The sequence below is a fragment of the Dreissena polymorpha genome, chromosome 4 (assembly GCF_020536995.1).
Source record: "Dreissena polymorpha isolate Duluth1 chromosome 4, UMN_Dpol_1.0, whole genome shotgun sequence".
NCBI lineage: Eukaryota > Metazoa > Mollusca > Bivalvia > Myida > Dreissenidae > Dreissena > Dreissena polymorpha.
The window spans coordinates 107,290,129-107,311,991 of record NC_068358.1 but is presented as its reverse complement, the minus strand read 5'-3'; the positions used below and the strand labels follow the sequence as shown (position 1 = coordinate 107,311,991).

The 21,863-nt window shown below is 34.1% G+C and overlaps 1 protein-coding gene and 1 long non-coding RNA gene across 2 annotated transcripts in view; both read left to right on the top strand.

Annotated features, from left to right (window-relative positions):
• The first annotated feature begins 11,770 nt into the window (after window positions 1-11,770).
• LOC127879334 (uncharacterized) lies at window positions 11,771-13,096 on the top strand. The gene is made up of 2 exons (XR_008049021.1): window positions 11,771-11,824; window positions 12,525-13,096. It is a non-coding gene; the product is annotated as an uncharacterized LOC127879334 (long non-coding RNA).
• Window positions 13,097-20,880: 7,784 nt separating this feature from the next.
• Window positions 20,881-21,863, top strand: part of LOC127880045 (uncharacterized) — a 62,436-nt gene continuing 61,453 nt past the window's right edge. The window contains exon 1 of the mRNA XM_052427269.1: window positions 20,881-21,240. Within this exon, the coding sequence (XP_052283229.1) occupies window positions 21,117-21,240 (124 nt within the window). The 5' untranslated portion in view covers window positions 20,881-21,116. The remainder of the gene's footprint in view (window positions 21,241-21,863) is intronic.

The window sequence follows — 21,863 nt, the reverse complement described above, 5'->3', positions numbered from 1 at the left end:
TGAAAATATACCACACTCTGTATCGCAGATACACTGATGTGTTGCTTTTCAAGTTATTACTGATCTGCCGCAGTTGATTTGTTTTAATTATTAACTCGTGTGTTGTAGGAAAATTGAGCCTAGACTTTAGATTTGTTTTAATTTTTGCATCAAGATTGTCATTTGCCTCTTGAATTACAGAGTCTTTAACACTGTCCAAACTTCGATTATTTTCGCGAAAGAAGCGGTTGATTGCAGCCCTATCATTTTTACTTGTATTCCTGTGGTATTTCCCAGCCACCTTCTCGTCATCAAACTTTGTTTTACGGCTTTCAGTTTGTTTAGGTTGAGTCTAAGCATAGAATCTTTTCAGATGCATATAAACTCCTCTTTTTAAACAGTAAGCAAGTCAACAGTCGTCTGTAATGAACACAATAATCATTCAGAATGCACCAGTCAGAAAGCAGCCTTTACGTGAAAGTGAATGAAGTTGTAATTATAATTATATATAATACTGTATTCTGGTTATAGAAATTAGCGGTAATTGTCATGTTTTCCGAGATTGTATTACCAAGTTCAGGAATATTGTTAGTAAGCAAACCTTTGTCGCATTTATTTATGAATACAGTTTAATAAATAAGCATATTAAATGGCAATGAGTGTCATATTTTTTATCACATGCTTTTAAATGAATACATTTAAGAACATACATTTACTAAATTGCTGTATTCCTTTTATATTAACAAAATGCAAAGGATTTCTTGAAAAAAAAATAGCTTTCAGATATGTAAACTCTTAATTTAGTACAGAATACTTTTTAAATGTGTGCATTTGTTTTGGTTTACATAACTTGTGTATGTTTAGAAAGAATTCAGCTGTTTTCAAGTGTATTTTCATGAATGAATTAAATAGCTATCAACACTTTTCTAAATTAATTGCTTTAGTTTTGTGACGCTTTGAAATGATGTGAAATTGACAATTGGAAATGTTGCACAATTACTATTTATAAATTGTGTTCTAATTTATTGAGTAAATTTAGTTTTATTTTATCAATTTTTTGGTTCAGCATGCAATTTATACAAACGGACAAAATATGGAAAAGTATTTGATAAATTGTACAATATTGTATTTTTTGAGGCAAAATATACTTGAATGATACTGGATGAAGTCACTAGTAGACAGAGCAATAGTTTGGATTATGTATCGGAAGAAAACAGGAGAAATAAACATTAATTGCATAGAAGGTATCTGTATATATAAGTCAGCACGTTGTATATGGTTAATGTTATAGCAACAAATCATAATTTTAACTTATATCATGGGGTTAGGAATTCAACCGACCATTAAACAAATTCACACCCCATTTGGTGTTTTGTTTGTTTTTTGAACATATTTATTTTCCTTTATTTTCTGCAGATCGCATTCCTCCAGTATCTTGAATCTACATGTAGCTTCCTTCTTATCACTTCATGTATTCTGCGCATGTTTCTCGTCGACCACAGCTTTATTAGTGGTTTCAGTTCTCGTTTCGTTTTCAGTTTCGCTTTCGATCTCCTCAAACGGCTGGTCAAACATTTCTGAAAAGTTGTCAGATAATTCCAATGCATGGACACAATAGTCGGCCATTTTTTTACTATAGCGCATGAGCATCGTATACATTCGCATAAAATAACGTCATTTTGCATTTTAATGAATGTAAAAGTAGTCCGGTCATGACTATTAACAATGTAATTTGCATACGAAGTTGGTTCATCCGGAAATAACAAAAACTGGTCACGTGGACGGATTATCCAATCAGAATGCAGCGTTTACGTGAAAGTGAAACAAGTTGTAATTATTGTTTTAATAAGATTTTATTCATGAAAAGCATATAACATATAAAACTATTGGATGCACAACTCTAAATGATATCTATATATGACACATTCTCACAAGCAGGTGTTTTACATCGTTTCTTGTACGACTTCCTCAACCGAGATCGCACTTAATGATACCTCGTAGTATTTGAATCATTTTCATTCCAGCTGTGCAGAACAATTATTTACTCGTTTGTCCTCATGTGTAACTTGTAAACAACTGAAATGTTATCCCAACCTAGACACCCAAAAATAGCTTACAGTAAAAACACCAAAATTATTTTAGTTTTAAGGGTCGTCTACAGGCCAATCTTTGCTGGGAGTGAATAGGTGGGCGCTGGATTGTAGAATTGATATTTATGTCAGCCGCAGCAGTAAAAATACCTGATATCCTGTTTTTATGTTGACGATAAAGCTCATTCATTTGTTTGGGCAGCTTTTAATGAGGATAAGTACGTTACAATTTGACTATATAAAATATATTGTCGCTTCTTCTTTCTGAACTTGCATTACGATGATCTGAATAATTAACAACCTTGGATATATCTCTAAACAATTTGATCAAAGACGAGCCGTCGTTAATTCTTAATTCTCTTTTATTCCAGTGTGCATCAAACAAGTTAGAATGTTTTGTTAATGATTCTGGGCCCATGTATTCGGTTCGATGCACCAATACATCGGTTTAGAACCGTTCCAAGGAGACTGCAGCTGTCGTAACGGTTACGTTATATTTAACGACATTATCAACTACCTTAACAAAGGTATATATATATATATATATATATATATATATATATATGCATTTTCAAAACCGAACTTAGTAGGGGCCTCTGTGACACTACGCCTCAGTACCTTCTTAATCAACTAACCATTTTGTTTTTATGACATATATCCGAACTACCATGATTCCGTTTTAACTTTGAACCCGATCCGATCACAATCCAAACATTTTCGTGAGCGCATCCATGTTCTTGTGGCCGCCTAAACGCACAGCATATATTGGTCGACTCCGCCATGGAAAATAATTAATATAAGCTTTACGCTTGCTTTCTTATCTATGAATTTATACTTTACAACAATGTATTGAATTGTATGATTACGAAATGAATGTTTAAACTAAAACCGACTCAAGTGCTAAATTTATAAGCTTTCATCGTGGTCTACAATACTTAAAGTTATAGGAAGATTCCGAATTTTAAATGTGATATTCCATACAAAACGGGCGACATTGATAATGCAAAATAGGAAATAGCATTGTTTACTAATTTCACGCTACGTAACACGCCTTTATGTTTGACTTCGATTACAATTGAGTTGGATGAGTATGGTGCTCTGTTGTAACCACACTTTGGTGTCAATCCATCCTTGTCGTTTAAAAATAAACGTCCGGTGTTAGCTGTTATAACGTCCAAGTATTTTACATAAGCATGTATCTCCTCCTTAACATTATTAACATAATGGAAATGCGGAATTTTAAACAAACAGACATATAAAAATGAAGTTGAACAGAAAATAGCCATTGTGCGTTCTGTTTCATGAATCGTATATGCTACTGCGACGTCATTTGCTGTTGACCGAAATGCGAACGCACTTTTGTGTTTAACATCAAAGTTTGTTTGACACCAACATGTTGTGCCTCCGTGCTTCTTTATTTCTGGAAGTTGCTTTAAGTCATAACATTGCTTTTATATTCAACATGTTCGAGTGCTTTTACAAGCCAAATACTAAATAATTGTTTACCCCAGGATCATAATGAGAGGACAGCTATGCGATGCTACACTTCAAATGCAAAACATGTGCACCTTCTTTTGCTTAATGTTTATATTGAAAATACTAGAGTCAGTGACAGTATAAGTTGAAAAAGGGGCAAAACATGTGTAATGTTTAACGTACAATGATAAAAAACGCCTATGAACAACTTCACACCATCCAAAAAATCCCGGCAAAACAGTTAAGGAGACCTATAGAGTGATAACACAGTCGGAGATTCATCCATGTGATTAAGTGTTTTGAATGACCTTACGTATAATCAAACCCAGCTTAGATATTGTCAAGATTACATTTTTCATCAAGATTGGGTCATACATGTTACATATAGAGCAATTATTTTGTTTTTAAGGTTTGTTTTAGATTTGTCCAAAAGACCTTGTTTTTAGACGCAAGAATGAAGCAAACTTGTGACTGCTAGGGCCGTAATTAGTTTGTATCTAAAGATTTGACATAGTGAGCTTATTTTGAACGATCATGACCCACTTTCAAACTCGACCTTAAACTTTTCATTAAAAATATTCGGCTCAAATGTCATTGAATGTTACTTCTAGTTTGTTTACAAGATTTCATCTCTACGATTTCACCAGGTGACATAGTTTTTGGATGCACATAATCCAGACTCAAACGCGATCTAGATAGTATCAATGTAAACATTCTGACCAAGTTAAATTAAGACTGGGACTTAGTTTTTAGACGCACCTCAATCGGATTCCAACATGATATTGTCAAGATTAACATTCTGATTAAGTTTCAAGTCACTATTCGAACAATATTATTTCCACGTAATGAACGAAATATGTTGACAAATTAAGACGAGAGAGAAAATGGAAAAAAATACAGTACTAATCATTATAATCGGTTTTGGTAATTCAGTAGACTTTTGCTCGGAACAAGTCCATCCTAAACACGGAGATTGCACTAAAACTGGCAGTGGCAATCTTCCCTATCGGTTACAGATAATCGTTCACTTTGAACGAGAGCAGGCAAAACCGGCCCAAGTATAAACCGGCCACAAAAATGCCTAACCGGCCGCACTTTTCGGAAGTGCCGGACACAGTGGCGCGAAATCGGCCAAAGGTTTAATATCCTTTAAATGTAGACTTTGGCTCCTTCCGCAAGTTTATAAAAACCATTGTAGTAAATCATTTCAATATAAATATATATATATCAATTGAATGTTAAATGAAATACCTTTTCAACACGATTAAAATGTATGGGCGTTAAACACTTGTTGCAACGGACAGACACATGGAAAGACGAACGAAGATACACAAAGGTACTACTGTAAAGGTGAATACAAGTCACGTCATGACTGTATATATATGTTAATCGTTAACATTTAAACACATGTGCGTAAGAAAGAAAATCACGCGGTAATGATAATACATGGATACAAGACATTTATAGTTTTATCTTGTAAAAAAGCCAGATAACACGTGAGAAAACACACCCTTCAAATATGCAAATATTTCATCATTTTGCAAGTATTGAGTCCGGGTAATGTAATTGTATTCTTTTAACCGGGTTTAGTGAATGTTTTATAGAATTTTTCAAACACCTGTTTGTCCGGTAAAGAGCTGAATAGACGCACAGAAGATACATAAGATGCACGCTGTAACTAGATTCACGTAAGTTACGGTGATGATAGCAAAGTTTTTATAACAATCTGAATAACTTATTTATAATAATTATGGATTTCCGTTGTCTGTAGCAACTCGATGATAATTGATTGTGATTTGCAGACAATGTGTTTCAAGCCAACACACATTTTCTTTGTTTAAAGAAGTTTCTTTTGCCAATGAACGGAATATATATAGATAATCTTCCGATGGATGCTATATCAGTAATATTTCAAGATATAAATCGGATGTGTTTTAAATTGTGCAATAATACTGACAATACCATTGTATTACTTTTGTATATATTTACCCAATAGATGTCAGACTCCACTTCCGATTTGCTTTGAATACAAGAGCCAGCATATGTTTCCTAAGAAGTGTTCTACCTATAACATTATATAGTACAAACCACTTGTTCAAACATTAACTCACACATAGTTATTTTGAATCTACTGCGTATTTTACTCACAAAATGTCTTTAGAAGAGAATAAATGAATTATTAAACTGGTATAAATTAAGAACAACTGTTTTTGTCGGTGTTATACAACGACATGAGAAGTTGTAAAATGCAAAAACATCTCATATATATATGTATATATATATATATATATATATATATATATATATATATATATACGGATTGGGAGTTGTAGTTTCTATGCTTCGACAAAAAGACATTTATATTCAGACTGAGATTACTTGCAAGCAGGTCATAAACTATTATTTAAGTAGTTTACGCAGAATTCGATAGCAAGTGAAGTGTATTGTTATTGTCATTCTGGCCTATAAGCAATACGTTGGTGCATTGTAACGATAGAACCCATTTCTATGTTATTTTATGTTAATTATCGGGCCTCATTTATATAGAACTTTACATTTGTCAAGTTATGTAAGTTTTCAGATTTTTCTGTTTGGTGGTTATAATAGGGGTTTTAAGCAAGTTTTGTTAGCCACATAATTCAGTGTGGTAGAAGATACATTTTAAGCCAAAACACGTTTAAATACGTTAAGTTTTAAGAAACTTCAATCTTCATATTTTTGTAAATTGTTATGTTTTTCTATAAATTTAGACTAACGGGCCTCAGTAATTTACGATTTTAGTCGTACGATATCGGGTGATGTGTACATGATCGATTTATGTCTAATTGTATTGGTCAGTTAAAGAAAAGTTGTTTAGTTTGAGTTAATGGAGAGTTGTTACTCGATTTTTCGGTAAACGCTTCTAGGCGGTTACTAGTATAAATCGACAGACTATTTGAAATACACGGACAGTTACAGCTTTTAGACTAGAGCACTAGCTGGGACGTAAGTGTCCATAACATACGTCATTTGGGTAAGTTATTTTATTTTCAAATACATTGTTGATACTTGTTATTGCTAAATGAAATAAATTGTTGTTTTATTGAAATATTGCAATTTATTCTTATAGGAATAAAGTAGATTGTTGTTTGCATTCTTACAAGTAAACGCCGAAGTTTATTTTAAATAATATTATAACAATTTATTCTTATAGGAATAAAGTATATTGTTGTTTGCATTTTACAAGTAAACCCCGAAGTTGTGTTTCAATTTTTTAAATAGTTGTCAAAAGCGGAAACTTGCATCACCTGCGTAGTTGTTTGTTTGTGTACATAATCCTAGGTACGCGAGGCATGTATACTACTGACTTTGTAAATTTCTTTATATCATTATTTTGTGTAGTCGCTTTATGTATCAATTGATTTAACAAACCATTAGAGTTTGATTTAATTCAATATAACACCTGACGGTGGAGTATCATATTTACCATTTAGATGATAGTTGGTGAATTGTATTATATGTACAACTTTGTGTTACACACAGTGCATTTAATATATGTATTCAAGCGAGTAGCAATACTTTATAAGAAATTTGTGCTTTTATGGAAGTAAACAAGTTTGTGATACATTGTATGACATTGTACTATATATATTTATATGGTATGGCTGTAAGACAGTCGTTAATGACAAAGTATTTATTAATGTCATTTATTTATGCCGTTTCAATGTGGGTAGTCGTTTGGCATGGTAGACGACAGGTCGTCAACGCACCGTTAGCGTTACGCCAGTGCTACATGAGCATCCGCAAGTCTACAGGGCGTCATACTCGTTGACATTACCTACGACACCTCGTTATAAGGCGGACATACGGGGAACCGTTCGCACCGGTAAACGGCCGGTCACTACTTCCGGGCTTGATACAGCTCAGGTATCGCCGTCTTTTTCCGGGCATAGTCTGCTCGGGTATCTACAGACTACTTCTGAGCTCGATACAGTTCGGGTATCTACAGTCTACTTCCGGGCTTGATACAGCTCGGATGATCTGCACTCTACTTTCGGGCTTGGTACAGCTCGAAGTTTGCTACTTCGCAGAACACTACAACCGGTACTCAGCCGGATCTGGTCATTGACGGCTGGACATAGGTTCAGGTCGTGACAATCGATATCACTCCACCACTACATCTAACATCTACAGTTTGACTACGTTAACTGGCCATTAACTTTGATATTTTTTGTTTATTTCTTGTAATAGTCATATCATATTGTAAATAGTTTGTTTAATGTTGTAAATAAATTGATTTATTCTTCATGTGTATTTGTATTTGGTGACACTGTGACACTACGCCTCAGTACCTTCTTAATCAACTAACCATTTTGTTTTTATGACATATATCCGAACTACCATGATTCCGTTTTAACTTTGAACCCGATCCGATCACAATCCAAACATTTTCGTGAGCGCATCCATGTTCTTGTGGCCGCCTAAACGCACAGCATATATGGGTCGACTCCGCCATGGAAAATAATTAATATAAGCTTTACGCTTGCTTTCTTATCTATGAATTTATACTTTACAACAATGTATTGAATTGTATGATTACGAAATGAATGTTTAAACTAAAACCGACTCAAGGGCTAAATTTATAAGCTTTCATCGTGGTCTACAATACTTAAAGTTATAGGAAGATTCCGAATTTTAAATGTGATATTCCATACAAAACGGGCGACATTGATAATGCAAAATAGGAAATAGCATTGTTTACTAATTTCACGCTACGTAACACGCCTTTATGTTTGACTTCGATTACAATTGAGTTGGATGAGTATGGTGCTCTGTTGTAACCACACTTTGGTGTCAATCCATCCTTGTCGTTTAAAAATAAACGTCCGGTGTTAGCTGTTATAACGTCCAAGTATTTTACATAAGCATGTATCTCCTCCTTAACATTATTAATATAATGGAAATGCGGAATTTTAAACAAACAGACATATAAAAATGAAGTTGGACAGAAAATAGCCATTGTGCGTTCTGTTTCATGAATCGTATATGCTACTGCGACGTCATTTGCTGTTGACCGAAATGCGAACGCACTTTTGTGTTTAACATCAAAGTTTGTTTGACACCAACATGTTGTGCCTCCGTGCTTCTTTATTTCTGGAAGTTGCTTTAAGTCATAACATTGCTTTTATATTCAACATGTTCGAGTGCTTTTACAAGCCAAATACTAAATAATTGTTTACCCCAGGATCATAATGAGAGGACAGCTATGCGATGCTACACTTCAAATGCAAAACATGTGCACCTTCTTTTGCTTAATGTTTATATTGAAAATACTAGAGTCAGTGACAGTATAAGTTGAAAAAGGGGCAAAACATGTGTAATGTTTAACGTACAATGATAAAAAACGCCTATGAACAACTTCACACCATCCAAAAAATCCCGGCAAAACAGTTAAGGAGACCTATAGAGTGATAACACAGTCGGAGATTCATCCATGTGATTAAGTGTTTTGAATGACCTTACGTATAATCAAACCCAGCTTAGATATTGTCAAGATTACATTTTTCATCAAGATTGGGTCATACATGTTACATATAGAGCAATTATTTTGTTTTTAAGGTTTGTTTTAGATTTGTCCAAAAGACCTTGTTTTTAGACGCACGTGCCTTTGATTCGAACTCAATGTCGAGATAAACATTCTGACCATGTTTCTTTAAGAATGAAGCAAACTTGTGACTGCTAGGGCCGTAATTAGTTTGTATCTAAAGATTTGACATAGTGAGCTTATTTTGAACGATCATGACCCACTTTCAAACTCGACCTTAAACTTTTCATTAAAAATATTCGGCTCAAATGTCATTGAATGTTACTTCTAGTTTGTTTACAAGATTTCATCTCTACGATTTCACCAGGTGACATAGTTTTTGGATGCACATAATCCAGACTCAAACGCGATCTAGATAGTATCAATGTAAACATTCTGACCAAGTTAAATTAAGACTGGGACTTAGTTTTTAGACGCACGTCAATTGGATTCCAACATGATATTGTCAAGATTAACATTCTGATTAAGTTTCAAGTCACTACTCGAACAATATTATTTCCACGTAATGAACGAAATATGTTGACAAATTAAGACGAGAGAGAAAATGGAAAAAAATACAGTACTAATCATTATAATCGGTTTTGGTAATTCAGTAGACTTTTGCTCGGAACAAGTCCATCCTAAACACGGAGATTGCACTAAAACTGGCAGTGGCAATCTTCCCTATCGGTTACAGATAATCGTTCACTTTGAACGAGAGCAGGCAAAACCGGCCCAAGTATAAACCGGCCACAAAAATGCCTAACCGGCCGCACTTTTCGGAAGTGCCGGACACAGTGGCGCGAAATCGGCCAAAGGTTTAATATCCTTTAAATGTAGACTTTGTCTCCTTCCGCAAGTTTATAAAAACCATTGTAGTAAATCATTTCAATATAAATATATATATATCAATTGAATGTTAAATGAAATACCTTTTCAACACGATTAAAATGTATGGGCGTTAAACACTTGTTGCAACGGACAGACACATGGAAAGACGAACGAAGATACACAAAGGTACTACTGTAAAGGTGAATACAAGTCACGTCATGACTGTATAAAAAAATGTTAATCGTTAACATTTAAACACATGTGCGTAAGAAAGAAAATCACGCGGTAATGATAATACATGGATACAAGACATTTATAGTTTTATCTTGTAAAAAAGCCAGATAACACGTGAGAAAACACACCCTTCAAATATGCAAATATTTCATCATTTTGCAAGTATTGAGTCCGGGTAATGTAATTGTATTCTTTTAACCGGGTTTAGTGAATGTTTTATAGAATTTTTCAAACACCTGTTTGTCCGGTAAAGAGCTGAATAGACGCACAGAAGATACATAAGATGCACACTGTAACTAGATTCACGTAAGTTACGGTGATGATAGCAAAGTTTTTATAACAATCTGAATAACTTATTTATAATAATTATGGATTTCCGTTGTCTGTAGCAACTCGATGATAATTGATTGTGATTTGCAGACAATGTGTTTCAAGCCAACACACATTTTCTTTGTTTAAAGAAGTTTCTTTTGCCAATGAACGGAATATATATAGATAATCTTCCGATGGATGCTATATCAGTAATATTTCAAGATATAAAACGGATGTGTTTTAAATTGTGCAATAATACTGACAATACCATTGTATTACTTTTGTATATATTTACCCAATAGATGTCAGACTCCACTTCCGATTTGCTTTGAATACAAGAGCCAGCATATGTTTCCTAAGAAGTGTTCTACCTATAACATTATATAGTACAAACCACTTGTTCAAACATTAACTCACACATAGTTATTTTGAATCTACTGCGTATTTTACTCACAAAATGTCTTTAGAAGAGAATAAATGAATTATTAAACTGGTATAAATTAAGAACAACTGTTTTTGTCGGTGTTATACAACGACATGAGATGTTGTAAAATGCAAAAACATCTCATATATATATATATGTATATATATATATATATATATATATATATATATATATATATATATATATATATATATATACGGATTGGGAGTTGTAGTTTCTATGCTTCGACAAAAAGACATTTATATTCAGACTGAGATTACTTGCAAGCAGGTCATAAACTATTATTTAAGTAGTTTACGCAGAATTCGATACCAAGTGAAGTGTATTGTTATTGTCATTCTGGCCTATAAGCAATACGTTGGTGCATTGTAACGATAGAACCCATTTCTATGTTATTTTATGTTAATTATCGGGCCTCATTTATATAGAACTTTACATTTGTCAAGTTATGTAAGTTTTCAGATTTTTCTGTTTGGTGGTTATAATAGGGGTTTTAAGCAAGTTTTGTTAGCCACATAATTCAGTGTGGTAGAAGATACATGTTAAGCCAAAACACGTTTAAATACGTTAAGTTTTAAGAAACTTCAATCTTCATATTTTTGTAAATTGTTATGTTTTTCTATAAATTTAGACTAACGGGCCTCAGTAATTTACGATTTTAGTCGTACGATATCGGGTGATGTGTACATGATCGATTTATGTCTAATTGTATTGGTCAGTTAAAGAAAAGTTGTTTAGTTTGAGTTAATGGAGAGTTGTTACTCGATTTTTCGGTAAACGCTGCTAGGCGGTTACTAGCATAAATCGACAGACTATTTGAAATACACGGACAGTTACAGCTTTTAGACTAGAGCACTAGCTGGGACGTAAGTGTCCATAACATACGTCATTTGGGTAAGTTATTTTATTTTCAAATACATTGTTGATACTTGTTATTGCTAAATGAAATAAATTGTTGTTTTATTGAAATATTGCAATTTATTCTTATAGGAATAAAGTAGATTGTTGTTTGCATTCTTACAAGTAAACGCCGAAGTTTATTTTAAATAATATTATAACAATTTATTCTTATAGGAATAAAGTATATTGTTGTTTGCATTTTACAAGTAAACCCCGAAGTTGTGTTTCAATTTTTTAAATAGTTGTCAAAAGCGGAAACTTGCATCACCTGCGTAGTTGTTTGTTTGTGTACATAATCCTAGGTACGCGAGGCATGTATACTACTGACTTTGTAAATTTCTTTATATCATTATTTTGTGTAGTCGCTTTATGTATCAATTGATTTAACAAACCATTAGAGTTTGATTTAATTCAATATAACACCTGACGGTGGAGTATCATATTTACCATTTAGATGATAGTTGGTGAATTGTATTATATGTACAACTTTGTGTTACACACAGTGCATTTAATATATGTATTCAAGCGAGTAGCAATACTTTATAAGAAATTTGTGCTTTTATGGAAGTAAACAAGTTTGTGATACATTGTATGACATTGTACTATATATATTTATATGGTATGACTGTAAGACAGTCGTTAATGACAAAGTATTTATTAATGTCATTTATTTATGCCGTTTCAATGTGGGTAGTCGTTTGGCATGGTAGACGACAGGTCGTCAACGCACCGTTAGCGTTACGCCAGTGCTACATGAGCATCCGCAAGTCTACAGGGCGTCATACTCGTTGACATTACCTACGACACCTCGTTATAAGGCGGACATACGGGGAACCGTTCGCACCGGTAAACGGCCGGTCACTACTTCCGGGCTTGATACAGCTCAGGTATCGCCGTCTTTTTCCGGGCATAGTCTGCTCGGGTATCTACAGACTACTTCTGGGCTCGATACAGTTCGGGTATCTACAGTCTACTTCCGGGCTTGATACAGCTCGGATGATCTGCACTCTACTTTCGGGCTTGGTACAGCTCGAAGTTTGCTACTTCGCAGAACACTACAACCGGTACTCAGCCGGATCTGGTCATTGACGGCTGGACATAGGTTCAGGTCGTGACAATCGATATCACTCCACCACTACATCTAACATCTACAGTTTGACTACGTTAACTGGCCATTAACTTTGATATTTTTTGTTTATTTCTTGTAATAGTCATATCATATTGTAAATAGTTTGTTTAATGTTGTAAATAAATTGATTTATTCTTCATGTGTATTTGTATTTGGTTCTGGAGGGGTTATTGCGCTGGGTTATCACAGCTTCTGCAATCCTGACAGTTACATGCATACAATTTGTCATAAAGAAATGATAAGCCATTTTTCGAATGCACATAAAAGATATATATCTTACAAGAAAATCGATTATGAGAACATCCATTAAATGGTCCCGTTCACCTTGACCTGTAAGAGAGCAACAGGATTGTTGCTTGCGACAAGTTGTCTTTATATGATATTTATCTATTTTTTAATCACACAATTAAAGACGTAAAAACACATTGGTTTCTGTAACCAGGAACAATTACTCCTTCTATAAAAACATTATGAATACGCGAAAATTACAAGGGTCTTTAGTTACTGTTATCGTTAAACATGGTTCTGCGCACGAAACATGGTCTTAATAGGGTTGTCATGTATGCCAATTTGTTTCAATATCGATTAAAAAATGCAAATTGTTGCTTGTTTAAAAAGTATGTGTGACGATTAATTGTTCCGGTTTTTCAAAACAAAAGTTCTTTATTGTTCTTTATTGTTGAACCAATGCTTGTGTTGTAGAATCATATTGATTCTGTAAAAACTGTATCTGTTCCCTGTGACAAATCTATATGTTAATGATTATTTTTCATGAAGTTTTATAGTAGATTTTGTAAATTTTGTAAAAACAATCCCGTGGCATCGTATATTAAAATGGTATAGCATCGAACACTCTATGCTTTAAATCAAAACCTGACTTATGTTCCTTGTATTGATTAAAGCAATAAAGTTTGTCACAAAATGATCGTTTGAAATGGAAACAGAGACAAGTGAGTTTATTGCACCAGACCTTTGTCAATCGGAAAAACAACAGTCCCTAAGCGGGTTCATGTCTTTGGAGTAAGCTTAAGTACTTTGTTGTTTTGTCGGAATATCCAAAATTTTGTTTCACCTATTTGTTGTTGGCAACAGTCCACTTGTTGTCGGGTAAACGAAATAACATATATCCAATTCGAAATATGTCCTCTATTCAACTTATTAGTTAAATAAATCCTGCATCAATGTTCTTTTAAGTTACTGCAGGATTAAGATGCGAGCGGACAGACGAACATCCGAATGAGAGAGAGAGAGAGAGAGAGAGAGGGGGGGGGGGAAGAAAGATGGAGAAAGAGATAGATATCTAGTAACCAATTGCGGGGCAGATTTTGACCCCATGTGCATGATTTGATGGAGCACCATGCTATCATATTATGCCAAATATCCCCCCTCTAGGTTTAGCCATTTTAGAGAATACTATTTCAAAAGATGGGAAAAGCCATGTTCAATCCCATTGGCATGATTTAACAAGCTTAACAGGGGACCATTAGAAGACGTTATATACCAAATATCAAGCCCCCGACCATAGAGGTTTCAAATAAGTGTTTGCTTTGACGGTTGCTGACCTACATATGTAACCGAACTGAACAATTTCAACAAATTTAATGAAGATCGCCCGGGGATTAAGCTTGTGAAATTTCGTTGAAACCTGTCAAGGGGTTTAGGCGAAAATAAATGTTCTAAGAAACGTTGATGCACGCGCCGACCTCCAGGACTAAATTGAGACGAACGACGAACATCACAGTATGTGATCAGGTGATGATTTTAAACTTGAAAAATTAATCAGTATTTATGTTTGATGTATGTCAACAAAATGCAAGAAAATGAATTTACATCTAGCATCTATTCATCAAACCAGTAAATGAACTTAAAACAATCAACATATGACCTGCGCTCTGTGAAAAGGGTTTTAATGCCTGTGCGTAAATTGCCGTCCCTGATTAGCCTGTCCGCACATGCTAATCTGGGACGACACTTCCCGCTTTTATGATATTTTCATTTCAAAGAAGTCTCTTGTTGGCAAACATTTAGTTTATGCGGACCGTGTCGACCCTATTTAGCCTGTGCGGACTACACAAGCTACTCTTGGACGACACTTTACGCACATGCATTAAAACCCCTTTTTCACACGGCCCATATATAACTCTGCAAATGAAAGAAAAAATGTGTACAACTAGAGAAGTAACGCAATACAAAGTAGAATTATTCTTAGCATTTGCCTAGGCCTGGACTTCTATTCTTAGTCTCACACTTTTAATTAATGTGAGTACTTTAGTTTGCGTGTGCCTGATTTCAATCATATCTACTGCACAAATAAATCACCACCATATTAGTTATATATGCTTCGCAATAATTGGCAATTGCTTATTGGATATGCAATACTATTGCTTTATATTTGATCTGATTCAACATTTCATTCAGCGATGTTTATGCAAACATTAAAACAAATCTCATTTAACGCATGTAAATCACAAAAATGCTCACATGGAACAAATGAAAGGGGGGTAAGCAATACTCAGATTTGAGAAAACACTTGTGCTAGTTATCTTTCTTGTCACCCTCAGTGTCGATAAATTTCGTTGAATCCTTCCGACCATTCTTGATACTTTTGTGTTTTCTTGATTGAATTTCCAAGAAACAAAATCATATCAGACTGTGCATGAACTATTCTTGAAAATTCACAAAATTGTACAAATCATATTGTGAAGCTTCTGTCATTATTTAACTGCCAAAACCAATCTAATGGTAAAATCTGCATTCCGGTGCAAATTATGTAGTACATGTTAAAATGTAATTGTTATCAAGTTTGCAAAATCTGCTAGAAATGCCTTACAATGTGCCGTTTTATGATGTGACCATATAAAGATTCTTTTCAGAGGTTTTCAACTCAAAGAAATGCAATTTGTTGGTCCAAACTTTTGAAGTACGGAAGAAGAATTCCTAGCTTTCTACATTGATTTCAATAAACAACAATATCAATTATAGTTCATATTAAATTCACATAATTATATTTAAAGAATTGTAAAATTTAATCATTGTCTTATTTCCTCGATATGTAAATTAAAACATCATTTAAAAAAATTGAAAAGCCTCTAGCGGGAAGCTTCACCCACACACTACATTTGAATTGTACAATCATATAAAACAATATTAAATGTATGGATCCTTGCTGTACAACCTTGCCTGGCCCGACTAAACACCTGGAACAAAAACACCATTTATGAATATAAGCCTCGGCATGCATAAACTGGCCTCATGCCGTATGCACCAAGCGGACCCGCATGCTGATATGTGGCTTCAGTGGCCGTTTAAGGTAATATACCCATTTTTTGTAAAACGCGCCTCGTATATGACTGCAAATAATTCTGCAAAAAAAATCAACTTCAGTATGTGCCTTTCTGTATGCAACACTAAGCTTTGTTCTGAACATAGATCAATAAACGTTTATATTAGGGCTCTAGAAAAATAAAAATGGTCTAGTTTCACAATTATTGAGTATTGTATTTGAAGTTCTTATTTTCAACAAAACTGTGATCGGCAGTATTCTTTGTTATTATTTATTTTCCGAAATCGATACTCCAAACCGCATTGAAGCTTGTATTAAATGTAATTAAAACGACAATTAACATTATAAAATGAGCTAATTTACGGTTTATTAGACTTCAAACAGCAAAACAAGGTTTCATCATGTGAACAATTTTATAAGAACGAAGAGGTAAGATTTTTCAGAAATAATCAAGTGCAATTGCTTCAACCACTCTATACTGATAAAACACCGCGTTATCTGGAGATAATTATGAAAGGGCGAATTGTATGCCAATAGACTTTCGCAGTATTTTCCAATGCAGGAATTGCGAACTTAAATTTTTCGGTATTAAAATATAAATATAAAGCTATACACACAAACATTTTTCTTCGAAGCTCGCCTAAGCACAACGTGCTTGTGGTGAGTTATCGGGACACAGCGATGTCCGTCTGTTTGTAAAGTATGAGTCCTTCCGTCTTTTGTTCATCAAGCTACATAGTTGGGAACCAATTCCTTTGGATAAGCGTCTTTCAGAGTTGTTAAAATCGTTCAGGTCGTTTGATAATATCGCCTGGGCTAAACATATAACGCCTTTTTTCAAATGACTCACATGCTGCAAATATGATGTGAAATATCGTATTGTCCCCCTGATACTCAAGTCATACAGGTTTGGTATTTTTTAAGATAGCTTCGTTTAATGGTACTCTGACATGTTTTATAATAATGCGTCACAATAAACAAATGTAAAATGCCATGGGTTAGTTTGTTTTCAATATATGTGTATTGTGTAAACCTGTTTGGTATGTGTAATGTTTTATCTTACCGTGGTCCCTTTCAAAGTTTGTTCAAATTCTGTCCCTGGGGTCAACGCTGACAATACTCGAAGGTGTCACCTGAGTTAGATAGACATAAGTAGGGAAAATAGTTAATGCTTTTTGTCTATAACAAGCTAATGTTATGTTTCATATTCGGTACGTTGAATCATATACGAGTCTTTGACAAACTGTTGTTCAACTTATCCTGACCTCTAAACTTGCAACAGCCAAGATGTCACCAATACCTCAAACATGTGTATGGGAAAACCTTTAAAAATAGTTTTGTATTAAAACCGCAACGCCCAGGGATTTAAACTTGGTATGCTATGCATTCGAGAGTTTCTCTGCACATTTTATTCAAATTATGCCCATCGTACCATACGTGGCTTCGATCCGTAGCGCATCTGTAAACGGTTTGACAAACACAGTTATTGTATGAATCCGCTAGGCCCATATAAATGATATTTGGTATGAAGCAACCTCTAGACTTCCTATACAAACTATTATGCCCCTTGGGTCAAATGAGGCCTTCAAAAGTGGGCAGTGGCTTGTGATTAATTACTGACACATCAATAGATAAATACGAACACAAACGGATTGATACCTCACACAGTTCAAAATGTATTAAGTCAATGATTTCCTTTATTGTTCTGTCTGTACTTTGCATAATAAATTTTCTAACATAAAATTTCAAATCTTTGAAATAAAGAAATCCACTGATTTACGTTGGTGAGTTTTTCTAAGGTTTTCTTGAAGAATCATTATGTTAAGCGTTAGATATTTGTTCTATAGAGTGATATTTACATATTGTTTAACCCACTAGCTCATTGAGTATAATGATAAACTTAACATAACAATTAAAATAATAATTAAAACAAGATGTCAGATCAATATGGAAACTTAGACAGCTTATAATACAAAAGGGCCGTTAAGGACTAAGGACCGTATTTGTATAAAACGTTAGTTTTCATTCACAAGCGTATTAAGCTATCAATCGTGATACATCGGCTATCTCCGGACTCCTCCGTAAGATAGACAGATTTAAGCAATAAATCGTATGCTGATCCAGAGTGATTAAGCTATACGATACTTATAACAAATGAAACGTGATTGTGGCCATTATAGTCTGAAAGCACAAACATATACCAAGATAATAAAATTAGATTATCCAGGAGGCGATTATTCAGCAGGTTTTATGATACGGACAGTTGTGTATCTTTTTCTAGAGGAAACTGTGTTCGGCTATCACCCACCGATAGTATTCTAGTGTTCTCACACTCTATAGAATTAGACGTATTTTGTCTGAACATCATTTTTTATAAGAGTCTCGTCGATGGTGTTATGTTTAATGCAATGAATATGAAATAACAAATGACCAATCTTAAAAGCATTATAACAGACCGAATGTATTGACCATTTTTGTACAAATATGGTTAACATGTCTTTACATAGTGTTGCTAATTTACAGGTAAAAACAAAACAAAAAGTAAAAAAACGGAATGCATCCGAATTAAATCGTCTAATAGAATTCAATTTAAAAGCAAAATGAAAGTGATTTTACATCAATCAATGCAGATAATTATTATATGTTGTAATATAAGTGCACATTAACTCAAATCTACTAACTGTTCTGGGGTAATATAACATAGCTCTTATCATTAGTATGTCAGAACATGTTTTGCGAGAACCCTTGTTCTGCGAATAATATTGTAAGGTTTTCATCGTCATTTATATTGAAATTACATTTGATATGGCATAGAGAATCAACATATTTTGCACAATCGAAAAGAACTTGACATTAAGACTCGACCACGTTGCCACTAAACGGTGCAAAATAATTAATGTTCTGGTCTTATTGCATACCGGTATTGGTGAAACCCCACAGCTCAAGTAAGCAAGTACTGATATATGCGTGTATGACAAAACACAATTGGCAAGAGGTATCAACTCGTTATTCATTCTAGATGCCATGTGTTGTAAGGGCAGATCTGCACCTAAAGCCTTTAACTGTTGCTATTCAAACGACTTCGGGCACCAACAGTTTTCGTAATCAAATTGCGGCTTCCTAAAAGAACATTGAACAGCGAAGCGTTTATACGAGTCACAAATTATGATTTCTCGTATAAAAAGATAGTTAAGATTAATGTAGCACAAAGTGCTGTACGATGTATTTGAGTGCGCAATTTATAGCAACCCGGTTTTATTTGTTAAATTTTATAAGTTTCAAACCCATTTCTGTTTGATAAGCTGCTGTTTAAATGTAACGACCCTGGCACGAGAAGAATCGCATCGCTCTTTGCTGTATAGCATGTATCAATCCATCACTTTACTGTCTTTTTACCCCTACCAGAGTCCCGAGATGGTGGGATTTTACGAGTCCAAACGTCTTTTAACACAGTTTTAAGCACTAACATCTTTGCGGGAGTACTCGACTTTATTCTGTTCAAGTTATCAGTTAATAGTTAACTGTAAATGGCCAAAATCACGTTTCATCTGTTTATTGTATCGTAGGCAACTTAGTTACTTACTAGCAATTTCAAAAGAACAAAAATAATAAACACTTTATGTTTTTAAAGATTTGATACACTTTAAGATTTTCCCCATATACACCAAGTACTTGTTCAAGTCCCAGGAAACGGACTCAAGAGCGTGTTAAATAAGCCATAGGCTTTCAATGCGATTGAGCTAAACTAAATAGGTTTAAATTAAGCCCCGAGATGTATCTCTAACGATTTCAAATGATTTGCAGGCAATGCTAGCTGCTGTATTAAATAGTTCTGATTCAATGGCATAAATGAAATCTAGACCGTTTGGTACCCTTTTCAGGTAGGCATATATATATATTAATGTTATGTATTTAGAACAGTTTTTCTTTTTTACATTTACAATGAATGTTTGTATATAACATGAAATAAAACCAGAACTGATGACCGCTTACACGAGAATACTGCTTGCGCGTTCATTAAACCAAGAGTCACAATACTCTTCAATAATAGGCTATCATTATTATTTTTCTTGTCAAATATTTGTTATTTTGCCAGAGTGTGAAAACGTGCCTCTACGTGAATATTTCACTAATATTCATTTGTTACACTCGTATGTTTCCTTAAAATTAAATGCTGGAATGAATTGCGTGAAAACACAATCAACTCGATAAACTAAAATCTTCAAGCATTAAACTGCAATCTGTACAGATCCGTAACTGCAAAACACGATTATCAGCATTGTTGTCATCTTATTGTTGCATTCGCGTTGAAATGCCCAGTTAAATTTCGCTTAAATGGTATGATAATCATATTGTTTAATACACTTATGGCAATCATGTTGCGTTATTCCTTGCTTAAATTGTTTATTTTGCTTACGAGTTTGTCTTATATATCTCTCTTTACAAGGTGGTATTAAAATATTGAATCTCCGCTACAATATATGTTTTTCGTTGTCGATCTTGTTTCAATACGATTTTTACGATGCCAGTGAGGAAGACAGTCTTATGAAATTCAATAGCTGACGCCACGCGCACATTGGGCTTTTGGTATATATAACTCCAGTCATTTGACACACTGTTAGAATTGGCACCATCTCATTCGCGCAATCAACGTTATTGTTAGTAAAGTCTATGGGGAACGAACGTGATTGTTTCATGACACAGTAATGACAAAAAACTACACTAAATATCATCATTAATTTTATTTTGTTCCAATAACCTGGTGCTTTATTTGGATTCGCAATATATACACGTATCGATACACAGTATTTAAAAGCACTTATAAATACAAACTGTATCTTTGTGTCGATAGAAAAGTATATTACTAACCAACTATGCTCGTATATTATATCGGGACATTTCTCCTCGGTCTGTGTGGCACAGCTATATCCGCCTACCCAGCGATGGATTGGCCTGACCCGTCGGGCGATCCCTACTTGGGAGTAGAGGACTACACAGGTATGTGCGGAATTTATTATTTCTCGTATTATTCGTATTATGAGTATGTATACTTACAGACGCACTCTAAATGTTTGATATATTTTGATTTAGCAGAAGCTCTTCTATTGTTTGGTATTTACGATGATTTAACCAATCATTGTTTAAAGAAATACGTGAACTCAATACACCGCTGGTCTATAAACACAGATGGAAGTATAAGTTGAATCAATTTGCCATGATAACGAATAGTTATGAAGAATTCAGGGATATTAAAAAGTTGACTGCTTTAACAAACCTTATCATACTTATCAATTCTGTTCAACGTAATATGCGGAAAACAAACATTGCGATAGCATTTATAAAATTATGAACAATATACGTTGATTTCGTGTCATTAAGCTTGTTCCATTCACTACAGTTTAGATCAAGATGACGACATATTTTATATATGATTTTGATCAATGAAACTGACTTAATTCGCTCAATTCTAAGAAATCAAATTGACGCCATGTTGTTATAGATGCGTCTTTTCTACTTAAGTCTCACTCATAATTAAGTTCATTTGCATTGTATTTCTGACAGTTGGTTATTCGGCAACAGAATATGAAAAATATAATGACTTAAATAAAGCATGGGTCTAC